The sequence below is a fragment of the Fukomys damarensis genome, unplaced genomic scaffold (genome assembly GCF_012274545.1).
Source record: "Fukomys damarensis isolate Sample0158 unplaced genomic scaffold, DMR_v1.0_HiC HiC_scaffold_35, whole genome shotgun sequence".
NCBI classification, from domain to species: domain Eukaryota; kingdom Metazoa; phylum Chordata; class Mammalia; order Rodentia; family Bathyergidae; genus Fukomys; species Fukomys damarensis.
In genome coordinates, this window is record NW_022900947.1 from 30296557 (window position 1) to 30312837 (window position 16281).

At 39.5% G+C, this 16281-nt stretch overlaps 1 protein-coding gene across 1 annotated transcript in view; it reads left to right on the top strand.

Annotated features, from left to right (window-relative positions):
- Window positions 1–5184: 5184 nt before the first annotated feature.
- The window catches only part of Klb (klotho beta), a 40374-nt gene continuing 29277 nt past the window's right edge, over window positions 5185–16281 (top strand). Inside the window, exon 1 of the mRNA XM_010625107.3 lies at window positions 5185–6067. Within this exon, the coding sequence (XP_010623409.1) occupies window positions 5330–6067 (738 nt within the window). The 5' untranslated portion in view covers window positions 5185–5329. The remainder of the gene's footprint in view (window positions 6068–16281) is intronic.

The following is a 16281-nucleotide window of genomic DNA, read 5'->3' on the forward strand; positions in this document are numbered from 1 at the left end:
TATAGCTAAGCATAGTGGAGCACACCTGTAATATTCGGGAGGCTGTGAGTTCAAGGCCAGCCTGGGCTACATAGGGAGTTCAAACTGTACAGTGACACTCCGTTTCAAAAGAACAAAACAAAAAAAATGAAAAGATATACAAATTCACTTGTAATTAGAAAAGGTCACAGAAAGACGGAAGTGAAATCCATCTTTTTAATGGGAAGAGCTGGGAAAACCCAGTATTGAGAAGAGGATGGGGACTTACTTTCCCTGCACTGAGGGTGGGAACTTACCCTGCTCCTGTCTTGCTGCTGGCAGTCAAGAAATGCCCACGAGCGCCGGAAAGACCTTAACCCACGAACGCCTTCTTAGCATCTCTCATGCTGGCACGTGGGCAAAGCTGAGTCAGGCCAACTGGCCTCGAGAACCACGGAAAACCCAGCGGTCAGTGAAGTGAAGCCTGCATCCGTACCTGGGAATGTTGTCCACCTGTGAGAAGACTGGGCCAGACCCATGCGTATCAATGCAGAAACTCTTCTAAATAAAATATAAAGAGAAAAAGCATGTTGTAGAACACTGGTGGCTGCATTCACGTTTTTTAAAAAAATAAGTGTGTGTGTGTATGTGTGTGTGTAAGAATATAGGCCAAATGTTAACATTGGGGACTTCAACTTTTGTTCCTGTTTTTCTTTTGGTTTGTTTTTTGTTTTGTTTTGTTTTGTTTTGTTTGTACCAGGGCTCGAACTCAGGATCTTGCACTTGTGAGACAAGAGTGGTGGAACTGACCCAAATCCCAGGCCCTCTTCCACATTCTTTTATTTTTTTACTCTTACAGAACCACCCATTAGTAACTTGTTGCTTTGTATAGCTTTTAAAATATGAATTCTTAAAAAGAATCATATAGGCTGGGAGTTTAGTTCAGTGGCACTGAACCTGCCTGGCAAACCCAAGGTCCTGAGTTCCATCCCCAGTACTGAAAAAAAAAAAAATCATATCATGTGTTACTCAGATCTATTGGATTAGTCTCCAGGGATAGAAATTAAGTATGATTTTTTTAAAAAATAAAAAGGTGATTTGGGGCTGGGGATTCAGCTCAGTGGTTCCACTGCCTCCCTCACAAGAGCAAGGTCCCGAGTTTGATCCCTGGTACCAAAAAAAAGATGATTTAGCCAAACATGGTGGGATCCCAGCCTTAGGAGGCTGAGGCAGGAGGATCATTGTGAGTTCAAGACCAGCCTGAATTACATAGGGATAAGACCCTGAAAAACAATTTAGTAGTTCCTTAAAAAATTAAACATAGAATTAGCTTATGGCCCACTGATTCTACTTCTGGCTATATAGCTCAACATTTGAAAGCAGAGACTTAGATAATCATACATCCATGTTTATAGCAGCATTATTTATAATAGTCAAAAATTATAGCAATCCAAATATTCATCACTGTATAAACAAATTGGCATACACCTACAGTGGAATATTATTTAGCCATAAAAGCAACAAGAGCCAAGTGCAATTACATGCTCCTATAGTTCCAGATACTCAGCAGTCTGAGGCAAGATTCCATCTCAAAACAAATGCAAGAACAAAAGCAATTCCCCCCAAAAAAGGAATGAAATTCCAACATGGGCTACTAATGGATCAACCTTACAAACATCCTGCTAAGTGAAATAAACCGTGTACAAAAAGGACTAATTCCCTGTTATACTACCTAAATATGGTAAATAGCAATCAAACTTATTAGATGTCAAATAGAACAGTAGTTTCTAGGAGCTAGAAGGAGGAGGGAGTGGGGAATTATTCTGAGATACAGATAATCATTTTGAGATAATGAAAAATTTTGAAGATGAATGGTGGTAATTACAGGCTTAGATTTTTTTCCTTGTAGTGCTGGGAATTGAAAACAGGTTTTTGCACTTAGCTACCTCCCAGCCCTTGTTGTATTTTTGTTTTTTGTTTTTGGTACTGGGGATCGAACTCGAGTCCTTGCACTTGCAAGGCAGGCAGTGGAACCACTGAGGTAAATCCCTGGCCCCCTTGTTATGTTTTTAAAGACAGGGTCTAAGTTGTTAAGTTGCCCAGGCTGGGCTTGAACTAGTGATCCTGCTGCTTCAGTTTTACCAGGGTGCTGGGATTATAGGCATGGCACCCTGCCCAATTTAACTAAGATTTTGATTGGGACTGTACTGAATTCATAGATCAACTTGTAAAGAAAATTTTGATAATATTTAGTTTTCTTATCCACTTATGTGAATATCTCTCCATTAATATAGATCTTCTTTGATGTTTTTCATCAGTTCACCTCGACAGATCTTGCTCATTTTAAAAATATTTATACCTAAATACTTCCTTTTTGTTTCTGTTTTTTTAAATTTAAAATCCATCCATTAGAGGGCCGGGGATTTAGCTCAGTGGTTCTGCCCCCTGCCTCACAAGTGCGAGGCCAGAGTTTGATCCCTAGTACCAAAACAAAAAACAAAAAAAGCCCCAACCATCCATTAGCGAGTAATAGCAGGGAAATGATATTAGATTAATGTTAATGGATTTTTAATTTCAATTTTAATATGCTAATATAAAGGACATCTTTTAATTTTTTTTTTCAGTACCGGAAGGAACCCATGCTAAGCAAGTACTTTACCAATGAGCTACATCCCCAGCCCTTAATTTCAAATTTTAATTGTTCACTGCTAGTATTAAGAAAGCAATTAACTTTTGTGTGTCAAGTAGGTAGTTTGCAATCTTACAATAATTGCTTATTAGTACCAGGATTTGCGGGGGAGGGGTTGGGGGGATTTTCTTTCTCTCCCTCTTTCTTTCTTTTGTTTTGTTTTTTGTTTTCTAATTTTGGGTTTTTGTTTTGGTCGTTGTACTGGGAATTGAACCCAGGGCTTTTGCAACTGAGCTACATTCCCAGACCTTTTTATTTTTTTATTTTGAGACAGGGTTTCACTCAGTTTCTAAAATACCCAGGCTGGGCTTGAACTTCCAGTCTTCCTGTTTCAACCTCCCAAAGTTCTGGGATACAAGCAGCGCATGCTATACCTGGCTTCTTTGGGATTCTCTACATAGACAGTTATTCTCACCTATGAACAAACAGTTATGCTGCTTCCCTGCCTGTTTTATTTCCTTTTCGTGTCTTATTGCATTAGCTAGGACTTCCAGTGTGACATTGAGTAGTGATGATAGAAGACACCCTTGCCTTATTCCTAACCTTAGAGGGAAAGCATCCAGTTTCTTATCAATAAACTTTTACATCTAATATTGACTTTTTCATTTTATGGTCATTTTTGTTATTAAAAGTAAAAAATTAAATATACAAAAAAAGGAATTACTAAAACTGTAATTTGCCATCCAAACACGATATGGTCCAATGTGGGTATTTCCTATTCTTCTATAGGTTCTGTTCTATTTTTATGACATCATTATCATACTGATTATTCAATTTATTGTCTTGATTTTTTTCACTGGTTTCTTAATTTTTTTTTCCTTTTTGTGGGACTGGAGAAGCAAAGAGGTCATGAATACTAGGTAAGCTCTCTAACATTGAGCTATTCCCCTAGCCCTTTTTTTTTTTTTTTTTGGTACCAGGGATCAAACTTGGGACCTTGTGCTTGTGAGGCAGGCAGCGGAACCACTGAGCTAAATCCCCAGAGCCCCCATCCCTATTTTAAGCCTTTATTTATCTATTTATGTGTTTATTTATTTGATATTGGAGATTTAACTCAGGGCCTTAGCACTAAGCTGCATCCCCAGCCATTTTAATTTTTTATTTTATTTTGTTTGGTTTGGTTTTGGTTTTTGGTTTTTGGTACCAGGGATCAAACCCAGGACCTAAACTTCTGAGGCAGGTGACAGCACCACTGAGCTAAACCCCCAGGTTTAATTTTTTATCTTAAGACAAGGTCTCACTAAGTCACTCATCTGCCCACACTGGGCTTGAACTTGCAATCCTCCTACCTCAGTCTCCCAGAGTGCTGAGTTTACAACTGGACACCACCACACCTAATGTTACTACCACCATGCTTTCAAACGTTACTAAATACTCTTTGGGGGGGGTACGGAAATCAAACTCAGAGCCTCGCACTTGCCAGGTGGGTACTGTGCCTTTGAGCTACATTCCTTCGTTTCCATATTCTTTTAAAATAAGGCTAATACCATCAAAGCGGTATTTAATGCTTTAGACAATTATTTGCTTAATGGATAGATCTTTAAATTATTTTAAAATAAATACTTGTAGGTAATAAGTAATGCTACTACAAAAATACATGTGACTAAGTGCAGTGATATACATCTGTAATCTCAGCTACTTGGAAGGCTGAGGCAGGAGGATTGCCTGGGCTACATAGTGAGTTCAAGGTCAGCCTGAACTGCATAGTGAGACCAAGTCTCAAAATAAATCAATAAATACACATATACATACAAAGATAAATAAATATAAATAAAGTGGTTTTGGAAGCTAAATATTCTGAATAATGTTTCTCTTTATTCCTGTTCCAGGATCACACTGCTTTAAATTGTTGTAGTCTTTTATCTGAAGGTAATCTATAACTTCACATTTTCTTTTTTTCCTTCTTTCTTTTTTATAATTAATATCTATTTATCCTTCAGGTGAACTTTCTCAGTAAATTTGTTGAACTAAGACCTGGAATCGGAGGATTTTGGTGAAATGTGCGTTAAACTTATAAAATTTGAAAGTACTCAAGTGTTTCATCCAGAAACTGCTGGATTTCTTCATTCAAATCTTCTTTCACATCTATCAGTAGTTTAATTTTCTTAAAATGGGGTACCTTTACTAAGGTAACATTGAGATACATTATGTGAAAGTGTAAGCCTTATCTTTCCTAATTCTTGATTGTTGGGATATAGGATGCTATTGATCATATGTAATATTAGTTCACCTGAAATAGATAATAAAATCACCATTCCAAAAGTCTAAAAATAATGTTCAAAAATAATATTCAAAATTATTCAATAATGTTCAAAAGATTTGCGTCAATATGAAAGGCTACACGCAAAATGCCATTTTTCTTCATTGCTAGCACAGGTCTTCCTGCCGGCAAAGTCTTGTCCCTTGGGGCATTTTCATCTCATTTGTCCCCTGAGGAGGGAGGACGAGTTGTTGACGGCCGCGGGGCCACCTCCCTCAAGTTACGCGGCCCTCCCGACCCATCCTAAGTCCCACAGTTCAGGCTAATCATTGACAGAGCCTCACAATCACTCGCTCCCGCTGAAGCGCTGATAAGAGTCAGCAGGCGGCAGGGAGAAGCCAGGCTGCGCGGCAGCAGGGTCTCCGGGGAATGAATGGATCCTCCTCAGCGCCCATGAAAGGGACGCACCCCGCAGAAAGACGATGTCCAGCCGGGCACTGGGAAGAGCTGTCATCCTGTCGGCGCTGCTCCTGCTGCCAGCCGCGGCCGGACTCTCCGGAGAGGGAAAAGCTGTCTGGTCTAGAAATCCTCATTTTAGCCCGGTAAACGCAAGTCAGCTGTTTCTCTATGACACTTTCCCTAAAAACTTTTTCTGGGGTGTTGGGACTGGAGCGTTTCAAGTGGAAGGGAGTTGGAAGGAGGATGGAAAAGGACCCTCTATATGGGATCATTTCATCCACACACACTTTAAAATTGTCAACAGCACCAGCGGCTCCAGTGACAGCTACATTTTTCTGGAAAAAGACTTGTCAGCTCTGGATTTTTTAGGAGTTTCTTTTTATCAGTTCTCGATTTCCTGGCCAAGGCTCTTCCCCGATGGAATAATAGCTGTTGCCAATGCAAAAGGTCTCCAGTACTACAGTGATCTGCTGGACGCTCTACTACTGAGAAACATTGAGCCTATAGTTACTTTATACCACTGGGATTTGCCTTTAGCGTTACAAGAAAAATACGGGGGGTGGAAAAATGAATCCATGGTAGATATCTTCAACGACTACGCCACATACTGCTTCCAGACATTTGGGGACCGTGTCAAATACTGGATTACGATTCACAACCCGTATCTGGTTGCTTGGCATGGGTACGGAACAGGCATACACGCTCCGGGAGAAAGGGGGAACATAACAACTGTCTACACCGTGGGACACAACCTGATCAAGGTACGTGCACCTGGCTTCTAAGCATAGCTTCAGAATGTGCAAGGAGTTAAAAAGAAACACCGAGAAATTTAAGTGGTTCTCTTTCTTGAAGTCAGCACAGCTAATTTGAAGCTAATTCACAAGTTCTAGCCTCAGATTTCATATTTAAAGTAGAGCATGTTTTGTGTCTCTAAGTTGTTATTGATGTATTAATCCAATTTAGTTTCTTCCAAAGTTTTACTTTGAGATCATTTTTAAATCTACAGTTATACATTCGAATATGAGAATATGAGGCTACTGTTATTCTGTGGGAAACCAGTATTGTATAGATTTCATTGCTGGGAACCTTTTCTGACAACATGTCATTTCAGAATTATGTTAAGGCACAGACATCATAATCGTGTGTGTTGCTAGTCTTGCTCTGCTTCGTGGTACGGAGCTGTAGGAAGAAAAGTAAATGTCAGCTGATACATAGTTCGAGATGCAGAACGTGAAATGAATGTACTCCACGCTTGGCTTTATTTGGCAGAAAAGATGAGATCAATGATTCTAGAAGTTAAACAATTAATATAAGGCCAGGGAAGAATATGCTGTACTAAGTATTTTAAAGCAGTATATTTCAAAAGCTAGAGCCTATGTTAGGAAACGCCAAACTTTTAAAAACAGCAGTGAAAATGCAAACAGTATTTACTGAGTGCTTATAATGTACCACAGACATTAAGCCTCTTACATGAATTAACACATTTGATCCTCATAACACCGTTATGAACTAGATCCTATTATTATTCCCATTTTAAAGATGAGGAAACTGAAGCTTGGTGAGATTAAATAATTTGCCCAAGGCTGTAGAATAAAACATAGCCTCTATGGATCTTGGATTTATAAATGACACCATAATTAAATAATTTTTATTTTAAAATCTTTTAAAAAAAGTAATCTTTTGGAAACTTTTGAGAAACTTAGCCTCATGTTGAGGGTTACAAGTGGAATAAGATTCAACTTTTTGAGTCAAATAATTTACTTGTGAAAAATTATTCTGAATATCTGTTACCTTTTGAAAATGAAAAAATATTAATAGTATTAATATTTACTTGCTAGAAGAAGTATTTTAATTTTTAAGAATCTAATGTTAGTTTTGTTTGTTTTTTGTTTTTTTTGGCGGGGGGTTGAGACAGGGTCTCACTATGTAGTTAAGACTGACCTGGAACTCACTATGTAGCCCAGGCTGGTCTCGAACTCACAGTGATCCTCCTGCCTGAGCCTAAGAACATAGAAGTGCTTTATGCTAACCCTTTTCTTGTATTTGTTTTTCTGGATTTTTATATATATGTACATAGGATATAAAACCATAAGACTACCGTTTTAGTCACTTGTACTCTTGTAGGAGAGATTACATTATGACTTCGTAGCCATTTTCTCATCTTTGAATAGAGCTGTATAAAGAACATGTTATTGTGTATGACTACACTATTTTACAAAGACCTTAAGTGGGGAAAAAAAACCTTTCAGCTATTTCATAGCTATCAAGATAATGCATATGTTAGAAAAATACTTATTTTAATATTTCTAGGTCTTTTAATTACTAGAACAATCCATGCCCACAGAAAGTTTTTAAAATCAGATCATTCCAAGACAAAAAGTTAAATCCTTTTCTTTTATTTTTTGGTACCAGGGATCAAACTTGGGACCTTGCACTTGTGAAGCAGGTGGCAGAACCACTGAGCTAAATCCCCAGCCCTTAAATCCTTTTCTTGATCCACCTAACAATTCCAACTGAAGGAAGTTATTATTAATAGAAGTTTCTCATATATTCTTTTAGAAGCATGTATACATTGATTTAACCTTTGTGTAAGGAAAACCTCTGAATTATTGACAAGTGTCAGTTATCCAGAAAAATGCTAACAATTATAATTTTCATTAAAACAATACATCCTGGTGATTAATTTAAAGGCTTTACTGGTTATCTGATAAAAACAAACAGGAAAAAAGTTTTAACTAACTAATGGATACTGCTTCCAAACTTAGCTTTAAAATTGTGGTCTTTCACACATTTTCCACTTCCACTAGTTAAAGAGAGCCTCTGCCTTTAACAAAAATTAGCACTTTCTGCAAGTGACAAACTACATTGCTTTAAGCTGAAGGATTCATTTCAAATAAGTGTTTTTTTGAAATCTTTTCTTTTATCTACTTAAAATTTCTAAATCACCAGATTAAATAAATGGTGTGAGGGGTCCCTTGAAATCAGTATGAAAATGAAATACGCCACATAACCCAGTGACCTTTTGACCAGAGAGAGATCTTGCAATGATTTGGTAGCCTAAGGTGAATTATTTCTCCACTTGTCCCCTCTGTACTTACTTTACTCAGAAAAATCCTTATGGAGAAAAGAGTAATTTGATCTGTTGTTGTTGTTGCTGCTGTTGTTGTTGTTGCAATGAAGTATTTTTCCTTACTGTTCCCACTTGTGGCCCTTGAAGAAACATTCTTTAGGATTAGCTTTTAGTCCCAAGAATGTTTATTGAGGAAAAAAAAACAAAACATAAACCAGGCATGGTAGTACATGCCTGTAATCCTAGCAGTCTGGGAGGCTGAGGCAGGAGGATTCCAAGTTGGAGCCCAGCTTGGATAATTTAGCCACTTAACTAGACCTTATCTCAAAATATAAAATTAACAAAAGGGCTGGGGATGTAACTCAGTGAGAAGACTCTGGGTTCAATCCCTAGTAACACACACACACACACACACACACACACACTCCTAACATAATACTCAATTCATAGGTGGCTATAGACTATATATTCCATAATTCTCAGACATTGTAAAAAATTCCATAGTGGCTATTGGAATCCTTTTGTTTCTAGAATGATCTCAGAAATTCTGTCTCAGTTTGAAATGTCCTGGTTTGGCAGGAACTTGACTGATCTAGCAGCTGTCAACACTGACCAGGAATTTCAAACCCCATGTTTCTGTAGATCTAGTGATCACCTTTAAGCAAGTCTAAGCCTTTAGTAAAACTCTCATAATCCCACCTACTAATTGACAATTTCTCTGAGTTTTTAACAGTGTTTGGAACAGAACGCAGAGTGCATTTTTTGGCTTGGCTATCATCCCTTTAACTATTATCTAGAATCTTGGTAGCAACCTTGCCAGATAACTATTATTATCTTCACCTTACAGAATGTTTTGTTTTGTTTTTTGTCAGTTTGTTTGTTTGTTTGTGAGACAGGGTCTCTCTATGTATGTAGTTCAGGCTGGCCTTGAACTCACTGTGCAGCCCACACTGCCCTCAAACTCACAGTTATTCTCCTGCCTCAGCCTCCCGAGTGCTGGGATTACAGGCCTGCGTCAGTGATAATTCTAACATACAACATGCTGCTTCCTTGTGTAAATGTTATTAGTGCTCCCCAGAGCCTTTGGACAAAGTCCCTTTTTTTTTTTTTCACCAAGGGTTGTAAAACACATACCCCTGACGTGCATTTAGGTTTTCTTCCTGGTCACTGTCCCATCCCAGACGCCATCCCCTTGGCCCTCATGTTCCTCCACAATGCACCACTGCCATGTCCACAGCTTACCCTGTCCACCCTCTGCACCAGCTCCCACTAGCCTGCTCTGTCCAGCCAAATGCCCTTCCTAGTCCTCCTTTACCCCTGCAATGTCCTTCTGTAATAGCGACCACCTCTGAGTCACTCTTGACCTCTTAGGATTAAGTCCCCTCCTGCGGGGTCCCGAGTGCACCGGCTTCATACAAACATCGGTGAAGTGAGTGGTGTAGCATTTCTCTTTTAAACTTTGTAATCAAAAAGCCAATACCAAGTTCAATCTTCATATTTCATTACAATATTGCTAATTCTTGAAATGTCACCTGTGCTGAACTAGTGGTGCCCTAGTGAGAGGACACTTTGGGTTGCCAGTGACAGATGTAACTCAAGGTGGCTGAAGCAAAAAGGAGCAACTTCTTGGCTCAGTAAAGACCACAGGGAAGAGGAGAATCAGTGACCAGGACACCCCCAGGCGGCCCCTTATCTTGGTCTTTCCACTCCCTTTCTTCTTGCGGGTTCCTGTCATTTTCTCTTTAGTAGAGGAACTATTTCTCCCTCTTAAATGCACTTTTGAGAATTCCATGGACAGCTCTGGCCTCTTTGGGCTGCATCCTTATCCCTCCATCAGCAAAGCCCCCAGGGTTCACATTCACTCTCTCTTTAATCAATAAATACGTGAAATGGTGGAAGTTCACAGATGTGCCTCCTGACAACGGACCATTTGGGAGGCTCTGAGGAAAAGTGGACAGAGGCTGGGGAGATAGACACGCTCAGGAGACTATGGCTCGCGCAGCCTCCACCTCACCAAATCCTGCTGGCTCCCTGAGGTTCGCATCCACCTCTCGGCTCTGAAATGTCATCTTCCATAGGCACATGCTGCTGACATATGCAACGAGTCCCCAGTCTCGCCGCCGCTGACATCCAGAGCTGCATAATTCTTGGTTGCTGTGCAGGGCGTTGCAGGGTGTGCAGCAGCTGCACAGGTCTCTATCCCCTCACTGCTTCCGGTATTAACTAAAAATGTACCCAGACATTGTTAGATGTCCCCTGGGAGTCAGATTCCTTCTCCTCCTCCTTCCACCTCTTGAAAACCATTGACATACTTAGATAGAGAGCTTCCTGCAGTTATGAAGCATAAGAACAATGGGGAAGTTGAGTGTTGGTTCATGCCTGTAATCCCAGCGGGGGTGGGGGTAGTGCTGAGGCAGGAGGATTGCAAGTTCAAGCCCAGCCTGGGCAATTTAGCAACTTGGTGAGATCCTGTCTCAAAATTAAAAAAAAAAAAAAAAAGTTGCGGCGGGGGTTTGAGACAGGGTCTCACTATGTAGTTGAGACTGACCTGGAACTCACTATGTAGCCCAGGTTGGTCTCGAACTCATAGCAATTCTCCTGCCTCAGCCTCCCGAGTGCTGGGATTACAGGTGTGCACCACCACACCTGGCTCAAAATAAAAAATTTTTAAAGGAGCTGAGGATGTGTGCAGCATAGTGCAAAGGCCCTAGGTTCAACCACCAGTACCAAAAAACAAAATAAAACAAGGAACATTGAAATATGACCAGTTTAGCAGCCAGGAGTGGTGGCGCACGCCTGTAATCCCAGCACTCAGGAGGCTGAGGCAGGAGAATTGCTATGAGTTCGAGACCAGCCTGGGCTACATAGGGAGTTCCAGGTCAGTCTCAACTACATAGTGAGATCCTGTCTGGAAAAAAAAACACCACCAAAAAATATGACCAGTTTGAAGGGCATAACATAATAATTTTATAAAAGAGCTTCAAGATTTTCACTAGATAAATAAATTGCATACATAAACTAAAAACTAATTGGTAGCCTATTCTATGTTTTTGTTTGGTTTTTTTTTTTAAGAGAGTCTCCCTATATATTCCAGGGTGGCCTTGAACTCACTATGTAGCCCATGCTGGCCTCAAACTTGCAGTGATCCTCCTGCCTCAGCCTCCTGAGTGCTGGGATGATAGATGTGCATCACCACACCTGGAAGATCCAGTATTTTTAATACCCTTAAAGTAAATATATAATTTTAAAATAAAAACTGTCATTTTTGCTCCACCTAATATTTCCAATGTAAAAAGATGATTATCAGACTCTTCAAGGAAACAGGTCTTGGCACCTTTCTTTCAAAGAAGCTCACATATGCAGACATGAGTTAGGCATTTGACAAATAATTAAATGGATTATTTTCAATTTGAGGAACATCTGTCCTTCCCAGAAAGGATTAACCTGCATTAGAATCGAAGTGGCTTGCACATGCATGTGGGTGCACACACATATATCTTTTCAACACATGCCAGTCAAATCTGTATGCTTGTTTCTATTTTTTAAAAAAGTTTTCATGGAATGACATCTCACACTTGTAATTATAGCTTTTCAGCAGGATGAGGTAGAAATATCTCAAGTTTGAGGCCAGCCTGGGCAACATAGGAATACTCTGACTCAAAATATAAAAATAAAAATTTTTAGCCAGCCATAGTGCTATGCCTGTAATCCCAGCACTCAGGAGGCTGAGGCAAGCAGATCACTGCAAAGTTCTGGAACATCCAGGGCTACACAGGGAGCTCAAGGCCAGCTTGAACTACATCGCGAGACCCTGTCTCAAAAAATAAATAATAAATAAATAATTGTAAGGGCTGGGGATGTAGCTCAGTGGCACAGCACCTGCTTCACAAGCGCTAAGTCCTGAGTTCATTGCTGGTACCAAAATAAAAAATAAAAATTTTTAGGAAGAGCCAGGGATGTAGCTCTGTCAGAAGACTTGGGTTCAGTCTCCAATAATGCCAAAACAGAAACAAAAACGAAAAAGCTTGAAACAATCTGAAGTTTTATGACTCCTAAAGGTGAATGTTGTGTTTATAGGGACTCATTGCTCTTTTAATTTTTTGTGTATTATGACAATAACTAAGAAGGTAAAGAGAATTTTTATATATAAAAGCAATGGACACTGTACCTGCTTGGCAAGCATAAAGTCCTGAGTTCGATCCTTGGTTCCAGGAAAAAAAAAAAAGCAGTGGAAAATAAAATATACATCTTTAGTCCGGCATGGTGGTACAGCCCTGAAATCCCAGCACTTGGGAGGCTGAGGCAAGAGGATCATGATGTGTTCGAGGCCAGTCTGGGCTACACAGTGAGTTCCAGGCCAGCTTGTACTACATAGAGAAACCCTGTCTCAAAAAACTAAACGAAAAAAAATTAAAACAGCCATCTTTATATAGTTCTCTGCTTAAATGTTCTCTCAAAATTCTTAAACAAGGGACAGAGATTTAGCTCAGTGGTACTGCCACCTGCCTCAAAAGTGCAAGGACCCACCCGAGTTCAATCCCCAGTAGAAAAAAAAATTTTTTTTTCTTAAACAAAATTTAGTGTCAACACAGTCCAAATTGCCGTGAAAGGGCCATGTTCACACGATGAACAGCTAAACTTCCTTTGCCAACAAACTGCTGCAACTGCTTCTTGAAATCTAGGCTGCAGGGTCTCTGAGGCCCATGTAAATAGATTAAATGTCATCTTCAGGACTCTTCCTCCAACCCAGCACCAGACTCTTGGAGAGTGAAGTGTAATATTTGGAAATGAAAATACTTGCAAGAGCCTTTTTGACTGGTCTTATTTATATGGAACCAAAATCTTCAAGGATCTTAAGAAATAATTTTTTAATTTAAAAGGATTTTTTTTAAAAAACCTCCCTTCTTGAAGTTGAATTGCAAGAAAGTAACATACCAACATTAATTTTTGCTGAGCCTTATAGCTAAAAAGAACTAGTCATGCTTTGCTATCAATGAAGGACAGAAAAATGAAGTTAAAAAATTTAAACAAAACAAAAACCAGAAAAAAGTCTGTTACTTTCCACCTGTAACTACCCTCTCTTCCTACATACCCCCCAAAAAAAAGAAAAGGAAAGAAGAAAAAAAGAGAGAAAAGATAGAGGAGGAGGAGGAGGAGAAAGGACAGAGGTTTTCATTCTTTTATTTATTTTTTTTTTTTTGAGACAGGGTCTACTAGGTAGTCCAGACTGACCTGGAACTCACGATACACCCCAGGCTGGTCTTGAACTCACAGTGATCCTCCTGCCTCAGCCTCCGGAGTGCTGGGATTACAGGCATGCACCACCACACCCAGCGAGTTTTTCATTCTTAAAGGGAAGGATTGAGACAATGAATACAAATATTCTTTGCATTCTACCCTTGAGGTGGGCGGTGGAACCACTGAGCTGAATCCCCAGCCCCCTATTCTTTATGCTGGGATGAGAACCCCGGGCCTTCCACAGGCTAAGCACTGAGCTGCACTTCCAGCTGAATCATTACAAAGGGAATGTTTCGCTGCATACCTATTGTAATGTGAAAAACATCGTATATTATCTAATTCTCAAATCAACCGCCAGTAGGTGTTCTTAAATCCATTTATACAATTATAAAATGAAAACCAAGAGAAATTTGGCCAAGCTTACAAAGCTGCTAAGTGTAAGAACCAAAATTCAAATCTGATGTGTCTCGATCCAAGTTGGCAATACTTAATGAGTCAACTATCTAATGTCAAATGAAAAAGAACAATTTATAACCTCAAAACTCATGCCCACCACTTTGGTTTGACACTGACTCAAAAGATATTCAACTTGACCTCACTGTTTTGTTTGTTTTTTGAGACAGGGTCTCACTATGTAGTTGAGACTGACCTGGAACTCACTATGTAGCCCAGGATGGTCTTGAACTCACAGCGATCCTCCTGCCTCAGCCTCCCGAGTGCTGGGATTACAGGCATGTACCACCATGCCCGGCTTGACCTCACTTATTAAAAGACCAAAACACATTGGGTATGGTGATGCATGTCTGTAATCCCAGCACTCCAGAGGCTGAGGCAGGAGGATCTCTGTAATTTCGAGACCAGCCTGTGCTATGTAATGCATTCAAGGGTAGTCTGGGCTACATAGTAAGATTCTGTCTCCAAATAAATAAAAAAATAATAATAACCAACCAATCAACCCCACCAGCCAACGAAAACATAGCTTGGTGTGGTGGCACATGCCTGTAATAAAAGCACTCTGGGCAGCTGGGGCAAGAAGATTGCAAGTTTGAGGCCAGTCTGGGCAACTTAATGATTAGTGAGGCCCTGTTTCAAAATAAAAATAAAAGTGCCTCAGGATGTAGCTTAGTGCAAAAGCCCTGGATTCATTCTCCAGTTACACACACACACACACACACACACACACACACACACACACACACAAAATAGACATATTGTATTTTGTCCCCAAAAAATCTATGAATTGTTTATCTTTTGGTTCATATACTAAAATAATTTTCATTGTCCTATGATTTTAATTTTTATTTGATCAAAATAGTAAAGTAAGGGCCGAGGATTTAGCTCAGTGGTTCCACCACCTTCCTCGCAAGTCCTGAGTTTGATCCCTGGTACAAAAAAAACACAGTAAAGTGATATTAAATCACATATGTGTGCTTTTAACAATATCATTAAAAGTAAATTAGAGGGCTGAGGGCTAGGGATTTAGCTCAGTGGTGCTGTTGCCTGCCTCACAAGTGCAAGGTCCTGAGTTTGATCGCCAGTACCAAAAGAAAAAAGTAAATTAGAAACACAATCACTTAATTAGCTAATGTATAGACCCCACATTGTAATCTCAACCCTTCTCCATTAGAATCTAAGATAACTCTAACAAAATAAAGGGAATACTAACTATACAAGATGAAACTAGTATTCTTATAGATGTTTTAACCAGATTTGAATAAGCAATAAAAAACCTTGATGGGGAAGAGTCATCGAAGAGTTTCTAAACTACAGCACATTTGTTATTTGCAAGAGTCACATAAAAAAACACCTATTTATAGGCTAAGTGATATTCTAAAACCTTCAAGAGATCAATATTTACTTTTTCTAACCATTAAGTAGAAAAAGTTATACTTCAGTGAATGATTAACAAGAGTTTAAATAAATGTAATTATAAACACTCATAGAATAATATTGTGATTCTATTTAAACAGCTTGATTTGATATGAATACTCTCATAAGCAGAACATTAGGCCCAACTGAAAATCCAAAAATATTGTAAGTAATAGAAATGGTGTTGATGCTGGGCATGGGGGCACACACCTGTAATCCCAGTACTTGCAAGGCTGAGGCAGGAGGATTGTCATGAGTTCAAGGCCAGCCTGGGCTACATAGTGAGACCCTGCCTCAAACCCCCCCCAAAACAAAAGAGAGAGAGAGATGGTGCTGGATATGATAAAACTATGAATTGAGGGAAATTTTACATTCCTTTGTAGTATAAGTCATTTAATTGCAGATAGAAAGACTGGCTGAGAAAACTCAACATCAGAAAATAGTCTATAAGGCTGGGCTACATAGTGAGTTCCAGGTCAGTCTCAACTACACAGTGAGACCCTGTCTCAAAAAACAAAAACAAAAAAAAACAAAAAAAAAAGAAAGAAAATAGTCTGTAAGGGCCAGGGATTTAGGTCAGTGGTTCCTCTGCCTGCCTCGCAAGTGCAAGGGCCCAAGTTCAATCCCTGATACCAAAAACGAAAAAAGAAAATAGTCTATAAAAATAGTCTATGTTCCATTTGACCCAGCCATCCCTCTGCTGGGTATCTTTCCAAGAGAACTAAAAGAATCATATCACAGAGAAGTATGTGCACCCATGTTTATAGCGGCACAGTTTGTAATAGCTAAATATTGTGG